General features: G+C 40.9%; 1 protein-coding gene across 15 annotated transcripts in view; it reads right to left on the reverse strand.

Annotated features, from left to right (window-relative positions):
• SPTSSA (serine palmitoyltransferase small subunit A) overlaps positions 1 to 19,569 on the reverse strand; it is a 188,191-nt gene that overhangs the window by 123,048 nt on the left and 45,574 nt on the right. For 4 of the 15 annotated variants that reach the window (XR_012036463.1, XR_012036452.1, XR_012036462.1 and 1 more), the window contains one exon: positions 16,022 to 17,168. The exons of the other annotated variants lie outside the window; for them this stretch is intronic. Coding sequence is in view for 1 of the 4 variants with exons in the window: in XM_072838233.1 (XP_072694334.1) it covers positions 17,065 to 17,168 (104 nt within the window). In the remaining 3 variants the exon portion in view is untranslated. Of the gene's footprint in view, positions 1 to 16,021; positions 17,169 to 19,569 lie in introns of those variants that run through there. 15 annotated transcript variants of the gene reach the window in all.

Raw genomic sequence — 19,569 nt, forward strand, 5'->3', positions numbered from 1 at the left:
CTGGGTGGCTCAGTCAGTTAAGTGTCTGCCTTCAGTTCAGGTCATGATCCTGGGGACCTGGGATTGAGCCCTATGTCAGGCTCCCTGCACAGTGGGGAGTCTGTTTCTCCCTCTCCCTCTGCCCCTCCCCACTGCTCGTTTTCTCTCTCTCTCTCTCTAATAAATAAATAAAATCCTTTTTAAAAAAGCATAACTACTGGAACAAATGATACAAACATTAAAATATTTAATAGTACTAAATTACTTCCCATATGCTTGTATCTGCATTTCAGGGCTACCCCAGCCCTGCACCAGCAACCTTGTCCTGCAGCTCCATGAAATCTGAAACAGCCTTCCCTTGAAAGTGCAAACACCAACCTTCATTGGGACTGAACATTTTAGATTTGGACACTTCATTTCAGGGTTGTTCATGCTGTCAAGTGTTGGCTTGAGTGGTGGCCAAATGCAGAGACCTCGAAGCCAAAGATGACCTTGATTCCACAGAATTTTTAAAAAATCTTTCCATCTAGTCCCCTAGCCCAAACTTTCTCCTCTAGAGCATCATCACAGTCCTGTTTCCCTTTATGTGACAATGTAAAATGTTTAAAATACATGTTTGGAACTCCCCTAATAAAACTGTCTTCAGAGATGGATTATCGGCCATACAAGAAAAATGAGATTTATTACTCTTTTGTCAGAGTCTTCTCTCTCTCTCCTCTTTCTTCCTTCCCTTTCTTCTTCCTTCTATCTCTCTTTTATTTCTCAACATTGTTTGGCTTAGTTCTGACCTCTCCTTCCTTGCTCTTCCACTTGAGCCTGCAACCTAAGAATCCCAGGAGGTCTCAGTCCACAGGCAAGATGCCCCAGGATCAAAAGGTAAGCAGCAGAAAAGTAAGGAATCCTAGAGATAAAATGAGACCTTGACCACGGAAGGACACACCCAGGAGAATTAGCAAGCAGGTCTACGGAGGAGGGCTCCCATGGTCAGTGTTTCTCTGCTGGCCGGAGTCAGTAACATGAGCATAAACAACTTGGCACCTTAAGTGAAATGATCAGATATTAAGTCAGGGCCACTTGTACTTTTCTCTAAATTAAAAAAAGACGACTGTAGAACTATAACTGTAGAACCACATATCTGGCTAGTAGTTTTCAGGCTCCATGCCATAGCTGAATCAGAACTATCAGGGATGATCATCCTGGTTAGGAACCACTTACCAAAGAGAGGCACACAGCGTTTGTAGCCTAATAGCCCTGGGCATAAATCTGCAGACACACTCACACAGACACACACGTACACCCTTTAGTGTGTGACCTTTGAAAGTCTCTATGAACCTTGCTTTCCTTATCTGTAAAATAGAGATGATGCCTACCACACGGAACTAGCTTAAGGATTCTGTGTGCAAAGCACTTGCACATAATAGATTCTCAACAATAAGTACTGATGATAATACGATGATTTTAACAAAATGTGATAAGTACCATCCAATTTTACTGAAATTTGTCCAGTAAATTTATATCATTGTTATACTTACAGGAGAAAATAAAGGTACTTCTATTTTTAATAAGTCTTGCTTTTTCAGAAACCTAGACTTTAAGTATCCATTGAGTATCCATCTGCTACTAAAATTTTAAACAGGAGGGAGAATGTGGTTCAGTTCCATGGAATAGGAACTAGGAGGAAAAGTAATTTTCGTATCTTCAAAATATGTTTTTTCATCCCAATTATATTTACAGATATTGAAATAGAAAAGAGCAAGACAGACACAAGACCTACTCTCACAGGTTTTATAGACTAGTAGGAAAGAGATGACTTATAACAGAAATAACTGAAATGTGCTGACACTGTGTCACAGGGCCGTTTCCTTGGTCTGGAGTGTCACAGAGCTTTCCTGAGGAAGAGACACCTGTACTGGGTAGATAAGAGAAAATCTAGAAGGAGGGTGGGGAAGCACCCCCCAGACTGAGGAAAGAGCTTACGTAAACACCCTGAGCTCACAGGTGGAAAGGCTGAGGAAGGGAGGGGTGGTTGAGTAAAAGTCAGAAGGAAAAGCTTGTGAGGGTAATGGGCTGGCTCAGTCAGTGGGCTTGAGACTCTTGATCTCAGGGTTGTGAGTTCATGCCAGTGTGCAGATTACTTTAAAAAAAAGAAAAAGAGGGATCCCTGGGTGGCGCAGCGGTTTGGCGCCTGCCTTTGGCCCAGGGCGCGATCCTGGAGACCAGGGATCGAATCCCACGTCGGGCTCCCGGTGCATGGAGCCTACTTCTCCCTCTGCCTGTGTCTCTGCCTCTCTCTCTCTCTCACTGTGTGCCTATCATAAATAAATTTTAAAAAAATTTAAAAAAAAAGAAAAAGAAAGAAAGAAAAGAAAGAAAGAGAGGGAGGGAGGGAGGAAAGAAGGAAGAAAGAAAATCAATTGATCTTGTGGAATACAGAGGGGCAAATCAAGTAGGCCTAATGGAAACGTTAAGGGCTTAGGACATGGTCTCAGATGCAGTAGAAAGCCTTAGTGGGTTTTAGGTAAAAATACTATAATTTAACCTGTTCTTTCATAGATCAGTCTGGGTGCTTTGTGAAGAATGGAAATGTCATGACATAAGAAATACATGTTTGTCTTCATCCTAGGTTCCTGGCACAGAGCTCCTAAAACCCTTATAACTTCCTGAGTGATAGAAGTATTTCTTGTTATTCATAGTAAGTCCCTTTTAGTCATAACTGGGTTTAAGTTAATGAGGGACTCTTAGGGTGCCTGGCTGGCTCAGTCCGAAGAGCATGTGACTCTTGTTCTTAGGGTTAGGAGTTTGAGCCCTGTGAGTGGTGTGGAATTTACTTAAATTTTTTAAAAAGGATGGAGCCTTAAATAGCCTTAGGATGGGGGCTGGAAGAATCAACCTTATAATTAGTGTTGGAGGGGATCCCTGGGTGGCGCAGCGGTTTGGCGCCTGCCTTTGGCCCAGGGCGTGATCCTGGAGACCCGGGATCGAATCCCACGTCGGGCTCCCGGTGCATGGAGCCTGCTTCTCCCTCTGCCTATGTCTCTGCCTCTCTCTCTCTCTGTGTGTGTGACTATCATAAATAAATAAAAATTTAAAAAATAATAATAATTAGTGTTGGAACTTTCAGGCCCACCCCACTTCCTCACCTCCAGGGAGAAGCACTAGACACTGAGTTTAATCACCAATGACCAATGACTTATCCAATCATGCTTATATATTGGAATCTCCATAAAAACCTTAAACAACAACAACAACAACAAAAACCCTAAACAGGGGATCCCTGGGTGACTCAGAGGTTTAGCGCCTGCCTTCAGCCCAGGGCGTGATCCTGGAGTCCCAGGATCGAGTCCCACATCAGGATCCCTGCATGGAGCCTGCTTCTCCCTCTGCCTATGTCTCTGCCTCTCTCTCTCTCTCTCTCTCTCTCTCTCTCTGTCTCTCATGAATAAATAAAATCTTTAAAAAAAAAAAAAAACCTAAACAATGGGATTGGGATTGGGAGAGCTTCTGGGTTGGTGAACACATTGAGGGTGATACATCTAGTGAGGCCATGAAACTCCATGCCTCTTCCCACATACTTTGTCCTACACATCTCCATTTGGCTGTTTCTGACTATTCTTTATAATAATAAACCAACAGTAGTAAGTAAAGTTTTTTTCCTGTGTCCTTGAAAATTATTGAACCTGAGGAGTGAGTCATGGGAACCCCCGATTTATAGCCAGTAGGTCAGAGTATAGGAGCTCTGGACTTTTCATTGGCAGTCTTGTGGGACTGGGTGCATAACCTATGGCATCTGATGCTAACTCCAGATAGAGAGTGTCAGAATATAAATGAATTATAGGACACCCAGGTGGCATTGGAGAATTGGTTTTGGTGTTGGAGAAATTACTCACATATTTGGTACCGGAAGTGTTGTGAGTACAGGATAAGAGTTCTTTTAAGAATGGATTCAGGGAAGGTAGGAATGGATGGAGCAAGGGCAGTGTATTTAGAAAAATAAAGTGAAGGGTTCAGATCGATTACATAGGAGGTGGAATTAACGAAACGCAATTGATCAGAAATGACAAAGGAGAAAAAGGGAAGCAATCAGATAAATCCTAAACTTCTGACTTGGGTAACTGAACTTTAGGTACCATGTATTGAGATGGGAGACACTGAAGCAGGATCCGGTCTTAGAAGCCAAGAAGAGGAAATTAGAGTGTCCAGTACATAGCAGGAAATACAAGACAGGCACTCAGAAGCAAGGTCTGGGCTGCATTATCAATTCAGGAGTGGTAGGCCCAGAGATGTACAATCAGTATGGCCCCAGACCCCATATCCTGTAACTCCAAAGTGAGGCTACATCTCCTTGAACACCTAAATTGCTCCATCCCTTCCCAGGGCTCTCTTCCAGAAACACCCAGATACTCTTAGGGCTGCTCATGCTAGCCCAGCTCCCCCAACCTCCATGTGTCTCTTGCTGCCATCACAGGACTCAAGATGTGTCCCCCAAGGCAGGTCTCCACCACCGCTGGCCTCTCTGAGGCCAGACCTACAGGCTGCTGCCAGTAGCTGCTCTCTGGATGCCAGACTCAGAGGCCAGTGTTACCATCAAAGGAAGAATTGCTCCCACTCCCAATTTCCTGGAGGAAAGATTTTTCTTCACTACACTCCTGGCTTCTCTCCACCTGCAGAGGTGAAATGACTTAACCTGCTTGGAAATTTGGGAAGAACTGGGAATGCAAGACTTGTATTCACCTAGCTTCTTGGGAATGAGCTGCCCACAGGGAGCACCAATTTGGATGCTCCTCCAGAGGCTGACTTCCCCTCCACGGCCTGGTCCAGCAGTGCTTGTGACTGAGAGGGTAAGTCTGTCTTATTCTGGCTTTGAGGTAAGCAAGTCCACCTGAATAGCAGACACGAAATACATCGTGTCCTTCATCAGCAAAAAGAAAAAGATGGTTATATAACACTTACCACTTGCCATCTCTCTGTAACAAAAACTAGCTGTGTACCTCATTTTTAAGGCTTAACAGTTCTCCATATAGAGACAACATTACTTAACTATTACTATGGTTAAATGTAGAAACCATTACTATGAACAGCCATTCCTCTTGTTACTTTTCTATTTTATATCTTACCTCAATCAATATGCTTGAACATACAATTTTATACAACTGTCTATAGCCGAAGAGTAGAACTACTTGGTCAAAAGAACAATATATAGTTTGCTTGTTGTGTTTGCTTTTTAAATATTGATACATCTTATTTGAGACAATATGCACTTCTACCACTATGAATGTATTAGTTTTCCATTGCTGTATAATACACTGCCGCAAACCCAGAACATAAAAGTTTCTGTGGTTCAGGAGTGCAAGTACACCCTCGGTGTCCTCCACTCAGGGTTTCACAAGGTTGCAACCAAGGTGTCAAGTGGGCTGTGCTCTCATCTAGACATTCAACTACAGTAGAGTTCTCTTCCTTGGAGCTGTACGGATGAAGCTCTGGCTTTCTATTTGCTCTCAGCTAGAGGCTGGCCACAGCTCTTGGAGGCCACCCATACTTCCCCACCATATGGCTCTCTCCATAAGTTCAAAGCATGGCTCTTTGCTTCTGGGCCAGCAAAAGTATCTGTCTATCCAGTCTTACAAAATGTAGCATAATCATGGAAGTGACATCTCATCCCCATTGTCACAGAAGCAAATCTCATCTCCTATCCCCTCTCATAAGGAGGGAACTCTAGAGAACACAACACCAGGAGCAGAGATGATGAGGCCATCTTAGTATAATGAGGGTGCCCAGCTACCCATGCCAATCCTAGTTTATCAACCTCTGCCAATCTGACGGAAAACAAAAAAAAAAAAATCTGCCAATGGATGGGTCACAAAAGATACCTTGTTTTTACTACCATTCTTTACTAGTTAAATTAAAAAACTTTTTATGTTTACTAGATATTTCCTATTTCTTATTTTGTGACATGTTTCTCTCTCTCTGCCCAATGTTTTATTGATATGTTAGTACAAATCAATAATCTCTTATCTACAATCCAAAAAAATGTTTTTAAGTTCTGTAAATCTTAAATTGTTTACAATCCATTTCGTGACATAATCTGGATTGATCTGTATTTATTATCAGCAAAACCTTTTCTGGACTAATGCAAGAGATTATTATAGATTTGCTTAAGTCATGTAGTATGATTATTCATATATTTCAATACAGAACTAAAACGTATTTGATTAACCACATACTAACATGGGCATACTAAATAATATATACCATTTACCTTTCTAAAGACCCCCAAAATGAAATATTTATAGTCCCAGGGGTTTTGATAAGGGGTTACAGAACTCTATACCTTACTGATTTCCAAAATGTTCTTGTAGATTAGGAAAGTAAACCCTTTTCATAGATTCTATCAGTTTTCCCCTTTTTTGTCATGTTCCAATCTAGCTTACAGTGCCATAGATTTTTTTAATTACTAATTAATTCATGTCCATTTAAAAAAAGTAAATATAGATTATATAACAATGGGGCTTAATCCTTTCAAGTCAATGAAGACTTTGAAAATCTGAAGTAATGGGAAAGCTCCTCAGAAAATTTACATATAATTTTGCATATAATTTCAGGAGCTTTAATAGGCTTACGTACCAGATTATGAACCTCTGCTTTCTATGCTCTTCCTAGGAACTTACCTCCTTTCCTTTTTTTTTTTTTTAATTATTTTTTTATTGGAGTTCAATTTGCCAACATATAGCACATCACCCAGTGCTCATCCCATCAAGTGCCCCCCTCAATGCCCGTCACCCATTCACCCCTACCCCCCGCCCTCCTCCCCTTCCACTATCCCTTGTTCATTTCCCAGAGTTAGGAGTCTCTCATGTTCTGTCTCCCTCACTGATATTTCCCACTCATTTTCTCTCCTTTCCCCTATAATCCCTTTCACTATTTTTTATATTCCCCAAATGAATGAGACCATATAATGTTTGTCCTCCAATTAACTTGCTTCACTCAGCATAATACCCTCCAGTTCCATCCACGTCGAAGCAAATGGTGGGTATTTGTTGTTTCTAATGGCTCAGTAATATTCCATTGTATACATAGACCACATCTTCTTTATCCATTCATCTTTCAATGGACACCGAGGCTCCTTCCACAGTTTGGTAATTGTGGACATTGCTGCTAGAAACATTGGGGTGCAGGTGTCCAGGCGTTTCACTGCATCTGTATCATTGGGGTAAATCCCCAGCAGTGCAATTGCCGGGTCATAGGGCAGTTCTATTTTTAACTCTTTGAGGAACCTCCACAGTTTTCCAGAGTGGCTGCACCAGTTCACATTCCCACCAACAGTGCAACAGGGTTCCCCTTTCTCCACATCCTCTCCAACATTTATGGTTTCCTGCCTTGTTAATTTTCTCCATTCTCACTGGTATGAGATGGTATCTCATTGTGGTTTTGATTTGTATTTCCCTGATGGCCAGTGATGCGAAGCATTTTCTCATGTGTTTGTTGGCCACGTCTATGTCTTCCTCTGTGAGATTTCTGTTCATATCTTTTGCCCATTTCATGATTGGATTGTTTGTTTCCTTGCTGTTGAGTTGAATAAGTTCTTTATAGATCTTGGAAACTAGCCCTTTATCTGACAGGTCATTTGCAAATATCTTCCCCCATTCTATAGGTTGTCTTTTAGTTTTGTTCACTGTTTCTTTTGCTGTGCAGAAGCTTTTTATTGATGAAGTCCCAATAATTCATTTTTGCTTTTGTTTCCCTTGCCTTCATAGATGTATCTTGCAAGAAGTTGCTGTGGCCAAGTTCAAAAAGGGTGTTGCCTGTGTTCTCCTCTAGGATTTTGGTGGATTCTTGTCCCACATTTAGATCTTTCATCCATTTTGAGTTTATCTTTGTGTATGGTGCAAGAGAGTGGTCTAGTTTCATTCTTCTGCACGTGGCTGTCCAATTTTCCCAGCACCATTTATTGAAGAGACCATCTTTTTTCCAGTGGATAGTCTTTCCTCCTTTATCGAATATTAGTTGGCCATAAAGTTCAGGGTCCACTTCTGGGTTCTCTATTCTGTTCCATTGATCTATGTGTCTGTTTTTGTGCCAGTACCACACTGTCTTGATGATCACAGCTTTGTAGTAAAACCTGAAATCCGGCATTGTGATGCCCCCAGCTCTGGTTTTCTTTTTCAATATTCCCCTGGCTATTCAGGATCTTTTCTGATTCCACACAAATCTTAAGATGATTTGTTCCAACTCTCTGAAGAAAGTCCATGGTATTTTGATAGGGATTGCATTAAATGTGTAAATTGCCCTGGGTAGCATTGACATTTTCTTTTTTTTTTTTTTTTTTTTTTTTTTTTGCATTGACATTTTCACAATAGTAATTATTCCAATCCATGAGCATGGAATATTTTTCCTTCTCTTTGTGTCTTCCTCAATTTCTTTCAGAAGTGTTTTTAGGGTATAGATCCTTTACCTCTTTGGTTAGCTTTATTCCTAGGTATCTTATGCTTTTGGGTGCAATTGTAAATGGGATTGATCCCTTAATTTCTCTTTCTTCAGTCTCATTGTTAGTGTATAGAAATGTCACTGATTTCTGGGCATTGATTTTTATCCCGCCACACTGCCAAATTGTTGTTTGAGTTCTAGCAATCTTTGGGTGGAGTCTTTTGTGTTTTCTTTTTTTTTTTTAAGATTTTTATTTATTCATGAGAGACACACAGAGAGAGGCAGAGACACAGGCAGAGGGAGAAGCAGGCTCCATGCAGGGAGCCAGACGCGGGACTTGATCCCAGGGCTCCAGGATCACACCCTGGGCCGAAGGTGGCTCTAAACCACTGAGCCACTGGGGCTGCCCTCTTTTGGGTTTCCTATGTATAGTATCATGTCATCTGCAAAGAGGGAGAGTTTGACTTCTTCTTTGCCAATTTGAATGCCTTTTATTTCTTTTTGTTGCCTGATTCCTGAGGCTAGGGCTTCTAGTACTATGTTGAATAGCAGTGGCGAGAGTGGGCATCCCTGTTGTGTTCCTGATCTTAGGGGAAAGGCTCCTAGTGTTTCCCCAGTGAGAATGATATTTGCTGTGGGCTTTTCGTAGATGGCTTTCAAGATGTTGAGGAATGTTCCCTCTATCCCTACACTCTGAAGAGTTTTGATCAGGAATGGATGCTGTATTTTGTCAAATGCTTTCTCTGCATCTATTGAGAGGATCATATGGTTCTTGTTTTTTCCTCTTGATATGATCTATCACATTGATTTCTTTACAAGTGTTGAACCAGCCTTGCATCCCAGGGATAGATCCCACTTGGTCATGGTGAATAATCTTCTTAATGTACTCTGAGATCCTATTGGCCAGTATCTTGTTGAGAAATTTTGCATCTGTGTTCATCAGGGATATTGGTCAATAATTCTTCTTTTTGGTCGGGTCTTTGTCTGGTTTTGGAATTAAGGTGATGCTGGCCTCATAGAACGAGTCTGGAAGTATTCCATCTCTTTCTATCTTTCCGAACAGCTTTAGTAGAATAAATATGGTTTCTTCTTTAAACGTTTGATAGAATTCCCCAGTGAAGCCATCTGGCCCTGGACTTTTGTGTCTTGGGAGGTTTTTGATGACTGCTTCAATTTCCTCCCTGGTTATCGGCCTGTTCAGGTTTTCTATTTCTTCCTGTTCCAGTTTTGGTAGTTTGTGGTTTTCCAGAAATGTGTCCATTTCTTCTAGATTGCCTAATTTATTGGCGTATAGCTGCTTATAATGTTTTTAAAATCATTTGTATTTCCTTGGAATTGGTGGTGATCTCTCCTTTTACATTTGTGATTTTATTAATTTGAGTCTTTTCTCTTTTGTTTTTAATAAGGCTGGCTAATGGTTTATCTATCTTATTAATTCTTTCAAAGAACCAACTCCTGTTTTTTTTTTAATCTGTTCCGCAGTTCTTCTGGTCTCTATTTCATTGGGTTCTGCTCAAATATTTATTAACTCTCTTTTTCTGCTGGGTGTAGGTTTTATTTGCTGTTCTTTCTCCAGTCCCTTTAGGTGCAAGGTTAGCTTTTGTATTTGAGTTTTTCTGGTTTTTTGAGGGATGCTTTTATCATGATGTATTTCCCCCTCAGAACTGCTTTTGCTGTATCCCAAAGATTTTGAATGGTTGTATCTTCATTCTCATTAGTTTCCATGAATCTTTTTAATTCTTCTCTAATTTCCTGGTTGACCCATTCATCTTTTAGCAGGATGCTCTTTAACCTCCACATGTTTGAATCTCTTCCAAAATTTCTTCTTGTGATTTAGTTCTAGTTTCAAAGCATTATGGTCTGAAAATATGCAAGGGACAATCCCAATCTTTTGGTATCAGTTAAGACCTGATTTGTGATCCAGTATGTGGTCTATTCTGGAGAAAATTCCATGTGCACTTGAGAAGAATGTGTACTCAGTTGCATTTGGATGTAGAGTTCTGTAAATACCTTTGAAATCCATCTGGTCCAGTGTATCATTTAAAGCTCTTGTTTCTTTGGAGATGTGCTTAGAAGATCTGTCATTTGCAGAAAACACCGTGTTGAAGTCTCCCAGTATAAGTGTATTATTATCTAAGTATGTCTCTTTTTTTTTTAAGATTTTATTTATTTATTCATGAGAGACACAGGGGTGGGGGGGGCAGAGACACAGGCAGAGGGAGAAGCAGGCTCCGTGCAGGGAGCCCAATGTGGGACTTGATTCCGGGTCTCCAGGATCACGCCCTGGGCTGAAGGCAGCGCTAAACCACTGAGCCACCCGGGCTGCCCTCTAAGTATGCCGTAACTTTGGTTATTAATTGATTGATATACTGGCAGCTTCCACATTAGGGGCATACATATTCATGATTGTTAGGTCCTCTTGTTTGATAGATCCTTTAAGTATGATATAGTGCCCTTCTTCATCTCTTACTACAGTCTTTGAGATAAACTTTAATCTATCTGATATGAGGATTGCTACCCCTGCTTTCTTTTGAGAACCATTTTAATGGTAAATGGTTCTCCAACCTTTTATTTTCAGGCTGCAGGTGTCCTTAGGTCCAAAATGAGTCTCTTGGAGACAGCAGATTGATGGGTCTTGCTTTTTTATTCAGTCTGCACCTTTTGATGGGATCGTTAAGCCCATTCACGTTCAGAGTTACTATTGAAAGATATGAATTTAGTGTCATCATAAAACCTATTCAGTCCCTGTTTTTCTGGATTGTTTCTTTGGGCATCCTCTTTCTTTTACAGAGTCCCTCTTAATATTTCTTGCAGAGCTGGTTTGGTGGTCACATATTCTTTCAGTTTCTGCCTATCTTGGAAGCAAGATAGGCAGAAACTCTTCTGAATGAGAGCCTTGCTGGATAGAGTACTCTTGGCTGCAGGTTCTTCTCATTTAGGACTCTGACTATATCCTGCCAGCCCTTTCTGGCCTGCCAGGTCTCTGTGGAGAGGTCTGCTGTTAACCTAATACTTCTCCCCATATAAGTTAGGGATCTCTTGTCTCTTGCTGCTTTAAGGATTTTCTCTTTATCTTTGGAATTTGCAAGTTTCACTATTAAACGTCGGGGTGTTGAACGGTTTTTATTGATTTGGGGGGGGGGAATCTCTCAATCTCCTGGATCTGAATGCCTGTTTCCCTCCCCAAGTTAGGGAAGTTCTCAGCTATGACTTGTTCAAATACACTTTCTGGTCCTCTGTCCTTTTCGGTGCCCTCGGGAATCCCAATTAAACATAGAATTTTCCTTCTGAGGCTGTCATTTATTTCCCTTAACCTTTCCTCGTGATCTTTTAATTGTTTTTCTCTTTTTTCCTCAGCTTCCTTCCTTGCCATCAACTTGTCTTCTATGTCACTCACTCGATCTTCTACCTCATTAACCCTCATCGTTAGGACCTCCAGTTTGGATTGCATCTCATTTAATTGATTTTTAATTTCGGCCTGATTAGATCTAAATTCTGCAGTCATGAAGTCTCTTGAAATCTTTATGCTTTTTTTCCACAGCCACCAGTAGCTTTCTAATTGTGCTTCTGAATTGGCTTTCTAACATCAAATTGTAATCCAAATTCTGTAACTCTGTGGGAGAGAGTGGGAGTTTCTGATTCTTTCTTTTGTGGTGAGTTCTTCTTTCTAGTCATTTTGCTCAGTGCAGAGTGGCTAAAAACAAGTTGCACTGGAAAAAGGAAGGAAAAGAAGGGAAAAAAAACAAACAAAAAAACAAAACAAAGAACAAAAAAAAAAAAAAAAAGGAGGAGGGGTATCCTCTGGTTCTGTATACTGTAAATCCCTTGACTTCCCCTGGAGCTTTCCAGAGCTGCTGGGTCAAGGACTTGTTCTTCCCCTGTCCTTCCAGCTGGTCTTCTGGGGGAGAGGCCTGCTGGGCTGACCCTCAGGTATGTGCACCTGGGGGAGCTGCTCCCCCCCACCAGGTGCTGGGCTCAGTGGGAGCTGTTGACCCCATTGGGCCCCTGTTCCCTGGTGGCCCCCCTCCCAGGCACAGGGTGACACCAGGAGGAACAACCCCACTAACGGCAGCCAACTCCCCAGCCCTGGAGTCAGCTCCCGCAGTAGCTCCCGCAGTAACTCCTGGAGCTCCCAGTCCGCACTGGCCTAGATGCTCCAAGGGCAGGGGGGCACTGATCTGCACAGCTCGGGGTGCCCGGCAGCAGGAGCGTCCTCGCTGGCCTGTGCCCACCCCACCTGTCCTGGGGTGGGGGGGGGGCACAGGATCCTGGGCTGTGTCCCCCAGCGCCCTGGGATCTGGGGCCTGTGCTGCTGGAATCGCACTCCTGGGGTGCGGCTCCCGAAGGCAGCAGGGTGCAGCCCCCTTCACCTGGAGCCCCCGCCTGACCCACTGGCTTCTCCCCAAGGCCCTGCCAGGTACGCGCCCCAGCCCTTTACCAAGATCAGCCCGCGGGGTGTCGGGCGCTCTCCCCCGGGCGCACCTCCTGTTAGTGACCTCAGGAACCTGGGGGCCCCACTGCCCCTCCTGGGATCCTGCCCGAGCTCCTTTCGAGCACCTTTCTGTCTGGGAAGATTTTTAAAGTTCCTGCTTCTCCAGGGCTGGGCTTTCCTGTCCTGGAGGCTCTCACCACCCCCTTAGCCCAGCTCCTAGCGGGGGCCCCTGCCCCACTGGATGCTTTTTTATTTTATTTTTTCCCACCTTCCTACCTTGTTAGAAGCGCAAACCCTTCTCTCTGTAGCATTCCAGCTGTTCTCTCTTTAAATCTCAGGCCGAATTCATAGTTTTTCAGGATGACTTGAAAGTTATCTAGGTAACTTGCTGGGGACAGGTGACTTGGGGACCCTACTCTTCTGCCATCTTGCCCCGCCCCTCCACTTTCATCCTTTCCGAGGGATGATCCTTTTCAGTCATCTATCCAAGACTGGTGTGTGTGTATATATACATATGACATATATACTGACATATATATGACATATATATATATACTGACATCTCTATTTATATATCTATACCTATATACAGCTTCATCCCAGATCCATTTCCTGATTATATCTCCATATTCATCAGACTAATAAATATCTCAAGTATTTCACTAACATCAAACTCAACATATCAAAAACTAAAATCATTTCCTCCTATGCCAAACTCATTCATCTCTTTAATTTTAAAGAATGAAACCACTAACCATTCAACTGAGTCAGCCAAAAATCTGATCAGCAACCATGATACCCATCTCTCCTCATCTTTAATTTTATCTCTTCTCAGATTGGTATCTTTCAATTTTATCTACTTCTTATCTCCATTACAACAAACTTAGTTTTGGTCACCATGCATTGCATGAATTATTCTAACAGCCTCCTAAATAGCCTTCCTACCAGAGTTGTATCCTTTCCAATCTTTGTTCAACGGCACAACCCTTTTAAAATGTAAATCTGTTAACACTCCATTACTTAAAACTCTTCAAAGACTCCCCACTGCTCCAAGGATAAAGTCCAAACTCCTTAATATGGCTTACAAAGTCCTTTACCATGTACAACTCACCTAATTCTTGCATGATCACCCTATATCTGAACCCTTCCCCCCAGTGGCTGCATTAATGAATGTCACCATTTACCAAATTGCTCAAGACAGAAGCCTGGCCTTTCTCCTTCCCATTGCCTTCTATAATTTGTCACCATATCCTCGTTTCTACCTCCAGCATCATCACCCTGGTTCCAAGTTATCACATTTTTCTCACCGACTACTAACCTAGCCTTCTCTCATTGAGGAGAGAATAAAATAGAAGGTTCTCATGAATAAACTGACCAACCAGGCTTAATCATCTTTCTCCTTAATGAAACTGCAGTCAGGGTAGAAGAGAAGGGAGAAGAGGGCACGGAAAGAGGGAGCAACCAATAACCAAGGCTTTGCGTTCAATTTCAGTGGTCACTCGCTCATGGCTCACCTGAATGAACTTCTAATATTTTCAGATCTTTATTAAATAAAATATCCCTCACTGCTGATGCCATTTATTTGTTTTCAAGATTCTTTTGCTTCCCAGCCACAATCACATTGTCTTTAAAGTTGTCCCATTATCATAAGATTCCTTCTTCCAACTGCCCAGAGGAGAGTGACCAACAACTAAGGCACCTTTTGGGCAGCTTGTTTCAATCCTACTTCTCACTACTCAGCCTCTAATCATTAATTAACAGGTAGGGGACTTATTCCCATAACCCACTCAATATTTGGGAAACAGCATTTACTACTGGATCACAGGCAGCTGTCTCCATCCTCAGTCTGGCCTGTGGGGCCATCACCCTTCCTCTTCCAGAGACCATGTCTCTGTCAACAACTCATCCTCAGCTCCCTAACTGCCAAGAACCATGAAGGGTTTGAGACTTTATCCTACCTGTAAACTAACAAGTTAGTCTGGCACAGTTTTGTGGGTGCTGTCAGGAGACTTGAGATTCTAGGGCTGGACACAAAGGACCTTATTACTCATAGCAATAGCCAAAGTATCATTGTCTTGATCTGGTTCCCAAGCCCCAATTCCAACAGGACAATCAAAGGAAAGTCCAGGTGATATATATAAATGCAGGGAGTGACATTACAGGCAGGAACCCTGAGCCTAGGGAACCCAAATCTTTTATAGTGTCCTTTGCTCCAGAAGGAGACACTCTGTCTTCTAGGTCACTAAGTTAACTTGCCCTTTGTTCTAAAGAGAGACATCATTTCTTCTCTATCCTCTCTATCAGAATAAAGGCAATCCGTTACCTCTGTCTGGAAGACATATAGAAACATACAAAACTCATGGAGAACTGGCCAATAAACAGCTACTTATAAAAAGATAAAGTAAAATGATTTCCAAATTCATTACTTATTAACAAATAGGCCAGACTTGCATCAGGTGGTGGAGAGTACACTTTGCTGATAAGATTCAGATAGTAGACATCCGCTGTCAATGGTTCTGTATGGGGGGAGGGGGAGGTCCCTGGGGCAAAGTCAAATATGAGCATTAATTAAACAAATTCAAAGTTAATTGCTCATATTCATTAATTTGCTTGAATTCTGAACCTAATTACATATTATTTTCACCATCCCTATTTAATAGTGATGATATAAATTGACTCTTTGAAAATACCAAACTTTTATAAATTACTCCATACCTCTAGACTAGAAAACACTTCAAAAAGCTAGTCCTTAAAAGTTAGAGCCAAAAACACTTACATCTTTTAAAATAAACTTACGGGATCCCTGGGTGGCGCAGCGGTTTGGCGCCTGCCTTTGGCCCAGGGCACGATCCTGGAGACCCGGGATCGAATCCCACATCGGGCTCCCGGTGCATGGAGCCTGCTTCTCCCTCTGCCTGTGTCTCTGCCTCTTTCTCTCTCTCTCTCTGTGACTATCATAAATAAATAAATTAAAAATAAATAAATAAATAAATAAATAAATAAATAAACTTACTATGGGAGGCATGTTAAAATATGTCTAGTTTTTTTTAATTAGCAATACTTTTATGTTGAGAGACATGTTAAGATATACTTACTTACTGCTTACTTGTCCACAGCAATCAGTTCAGAAATTTAAATACTAGATCAATATTTAACAATCAAGGAAAAAAAATATACTGTTACATCAACTGATTTTTCTTTGAATTTAATGAGTTTACGTCAAAAAATCAGGTAGTCATTTTACATTTAAGGAATAAAAATCTTTAAAAAAAAATACAAAGAGTGAAAGGATTTTAACCAAGTTTACATTTCTTTTTGCTATAGTTTTTAACAATTCATCTCATCTTATTGCAATGTGCAAATGCATTTGCAGCACCCATTACAATCATGAAACTAAATTTAAGGAAGTACATTGTTAATAATAACTCAAAGGAAACTGATTTACTTTCTACTAAAAACTCTGTGGCATATAAGCATTACATAATAATGCTATTTAACCACCTCTTGTCATAAGAATCATCACCAAATTTTTCTGGAAATGAGTCCACATAAGAATTAAATATTTAAAAGGTGAAATGTTCCTTATTTTAACTTTAGCAAGATCTTCCTTTTTCATTGTTAAGAAATACTTTAATAGTGATAAGCAAAAGCTGTTAAGAGTAGAGTCTAGATAGCTAAAACTGTACTCCTGAGTTCAAACTTACAGATAAGTCTTTAGTAAATAGTTCTCAATAAAATATCCTCCCTCCCCATCCCCCTGCCCCAAATCTTGTATTGTTTCTTACAAAACTTTGGTCAAGAGTAGAAATATATCCAGGCAGATGTATGTGCCATACAATAGCAAGAACAGTAAAGCCCAACTAATGACTTTGGGTTTTAGAAATAGAAGGCAATTAAAATGTACTCAAAGTTACATTAAGAAAAGCTTTCACAGGGTAATATTGAAACAGTCACAAAGGTTAAGAAAATACTGATATCAAAGTACAAATGACTACAATGTTAAAATAGACAAAAACTACTATACAAGAGCCTCTTTTAAAATTAAAAATAAAGAACACAACACATGAGTCAGGATTATTTTCCTGTTCTACTCATGAATTTTAGTCTGTATATTCATAGGGTTGGTTATGTTGACATCTAGTAGAGTTTCTTATGACATCTGATGAGGTTTCATTCCAACATCAAAGGGTGGTTCTTCCCTAAGGAGCCGCTCAATTCTGGTCACATCTTGGTCATTGTACTATTTCAAAGTAGTGCAGTATTGCCATGATGTGCTGAGGCATGAAGACATATCCTGTGTACAGTGCCATCCCCACGATGGAAACCAGCATGGAATCTGAGTTGTAGTTAAGGAAACAATTTACTTTTTCTTAATTTATTCAAAAGTTAATCCCCACATTTTTTCAACTGCTTTATGTTGAAGTACCCATTCACGTAATACTTTCTCATATATGTCAAGAACTCATCATTATAGCCACTAATATTAACTATGCCTGGCACCTTCCAAGATAGGTACCTGTTTGTTACTTTCCTTATTATACTTCGAAACATCAGACAGCTTAAAATGAAGCATAGAAAGTGACACTGTTCAACCTAAGAAACAGCAATAAAAATAAAATTGTATGTAATGACTTCAAAAGGTCTACTAACTTCAATAATAATGTATGGGGGAAAAAAGAATGCATGATCCAAGAATGTTTAGATTATTTAGATGATTTGGCTAAAAGCACCAGCTTTTAGAATCTGAGCTAAAATCAATCATATACCTAATGACATATAAGCTGACAGTACCTACTACTATTAAACATTTATTACTATTATCACTAAACTTTACAACATCAAATAAAAGTCATCTTGACAACCTAAACAATAAATATTTGTATTGTGTTCCTTTTTCCTCATTCCAAAGGAACTAAAATGGTGTACATGCAAATCAGCAAGGGGCCCACTTCTTGGGCCACACAAAATACTGCTAACGAAAAGTCCATAAAATCTAAGGGCTTTCTGCTTTGCTATCGTGTCGCTATGTTCAAAGGAAGAACTGCTCCTGAACTGGGACCACATTTTATTAATTCATTCATTCATATTCTCTCTCTCTCCCCTGTCCCCCTGCTCCTATCTTTCACACCTTTCAGCTCTACATACTAGTAGTTCTACAATGTGACATTCCTTCACGAGAAGATAGGGTTTAAATAAACAATGTGCTTACTACCAACTAATATTTGTATAACAGTTCAGTTGACAAATCTCTTTTATGCTATCTTGCTTGACTCTAACAGCTTTCCTGTGAAATGTTTATCATGACCATTACTCATCTGAGCCTGACAAACCAGAGTGACTTGACCGGGGCCCTACAAGAAGCTATCTCTGGAGCCAGAGCACAAACTGAAGCCATCTGACTTAAACCTTCAATTCATTCTCCTCATCCAGCAAACATGGATGAAAGTCTCCCATAATCATTTTTTAAATTTACTTTTTAGCCTCCCTTAATCCAGTTCTTTCTAAAACTACCACCTTCTATTTACCTCTTAATTTCTCTAAACACACACACACACACACACACACGCACGCAGGCACGCACACACCACACCACTTACTGTTTCCATATTCTTGCCTATCACCCACACGACCATCTAAATCCTACCCCTGCAGGCTACTGACACTGTTCGCAGGTCATCAACAGCCACCTATCAAAACCAATGGCTGAATTGACAGGTTGAGTCCTTCCTCCTCAAAACTCTTCCCACTCAGAGCTAAGAAGGTACTTTTCTCTATGACTCTCCTCTGATTTCTCTCACCATTTTCCTGTGTCACCAGCTCTTTTTCCCCTCTCTCTGTCCCTCATACATAAGATAATTAGAGTGAATTTTGTACTTTCGTCCCAAACACCCACTCCACCCCTTTTCCTAGTATAGTAGTCATGCTCTTTAGATGGGCCTAACCTAACCCATCTCCAGCCTGGACTGATCTTCACCAATTAGAAAACCCTTCTCTTGGTCACAATGCCCACCCTCAAAACTGATCAATCAGCTCAAAGTTTAGAATTTCTACCAGGAATTAAGGAACACAGACTCTCTCCTAAAAACGCAGCTTGCTGATGAGATCCTGGATTCACAAGATTCACTTTGCCCCCATGAGGAAAGCAAAACTTAGAACGAAGCTGACCCATGAAGGTGATGGAACAAAAATAATCACAGAAAAATGCAGCCAGAAACCTCACCAAAACACCTGAAACCCACCCTACTACTGGATTTTCAGATACAGAAGCCAATAAACTCCCTTTACTCTTAAACTGGTTTTATATTTTGTTATACTTGTAGCTGAAAGCATTATTTAAATAAAATGGAATCCCCAAAGTTTTGTCTTCGGCCCTACAAACTCTTACAGCCTAAACAATCACTTTAATGTTGTTTACCTGAAACCACCTTCTGTACTGCAAACAGGTATTTCCTACAACTTATTAAACATTTTCACCTATGACATTCCTGAGGTACTATAAATTCAAGAGAGCCAAGACCGAACTCATTAACTTCCTCCAAAACTACCTCTTTCTACGAGTCCTATTTTTTTCCACTATTTGAAATAGTTGATATAACTATTAACTATTTGCCTAGTCACTCAAACTAGAAACTTCTTTGATTCCTCCTCCACAGATTCCAATTATCTAAGACTTCTCAGTTCTTCCTAACCCCTACGAATGACTTTTATATCTCATGTTCCCCTACCCTAATCTATGA

Source organism: Canis lupus, chromosome 9 (genome assembly GCF_048164855.1).
Source record: "Canis lupus baileyi chromosome 9, mCanLup2.hap1, whole genome shotgun sequence".
Taxonomy (NCBI): Eukaryota; Metazoa; Chordata; class Mammalia; order Carnivora; family Canidae; genus Canis; species Canis lupus.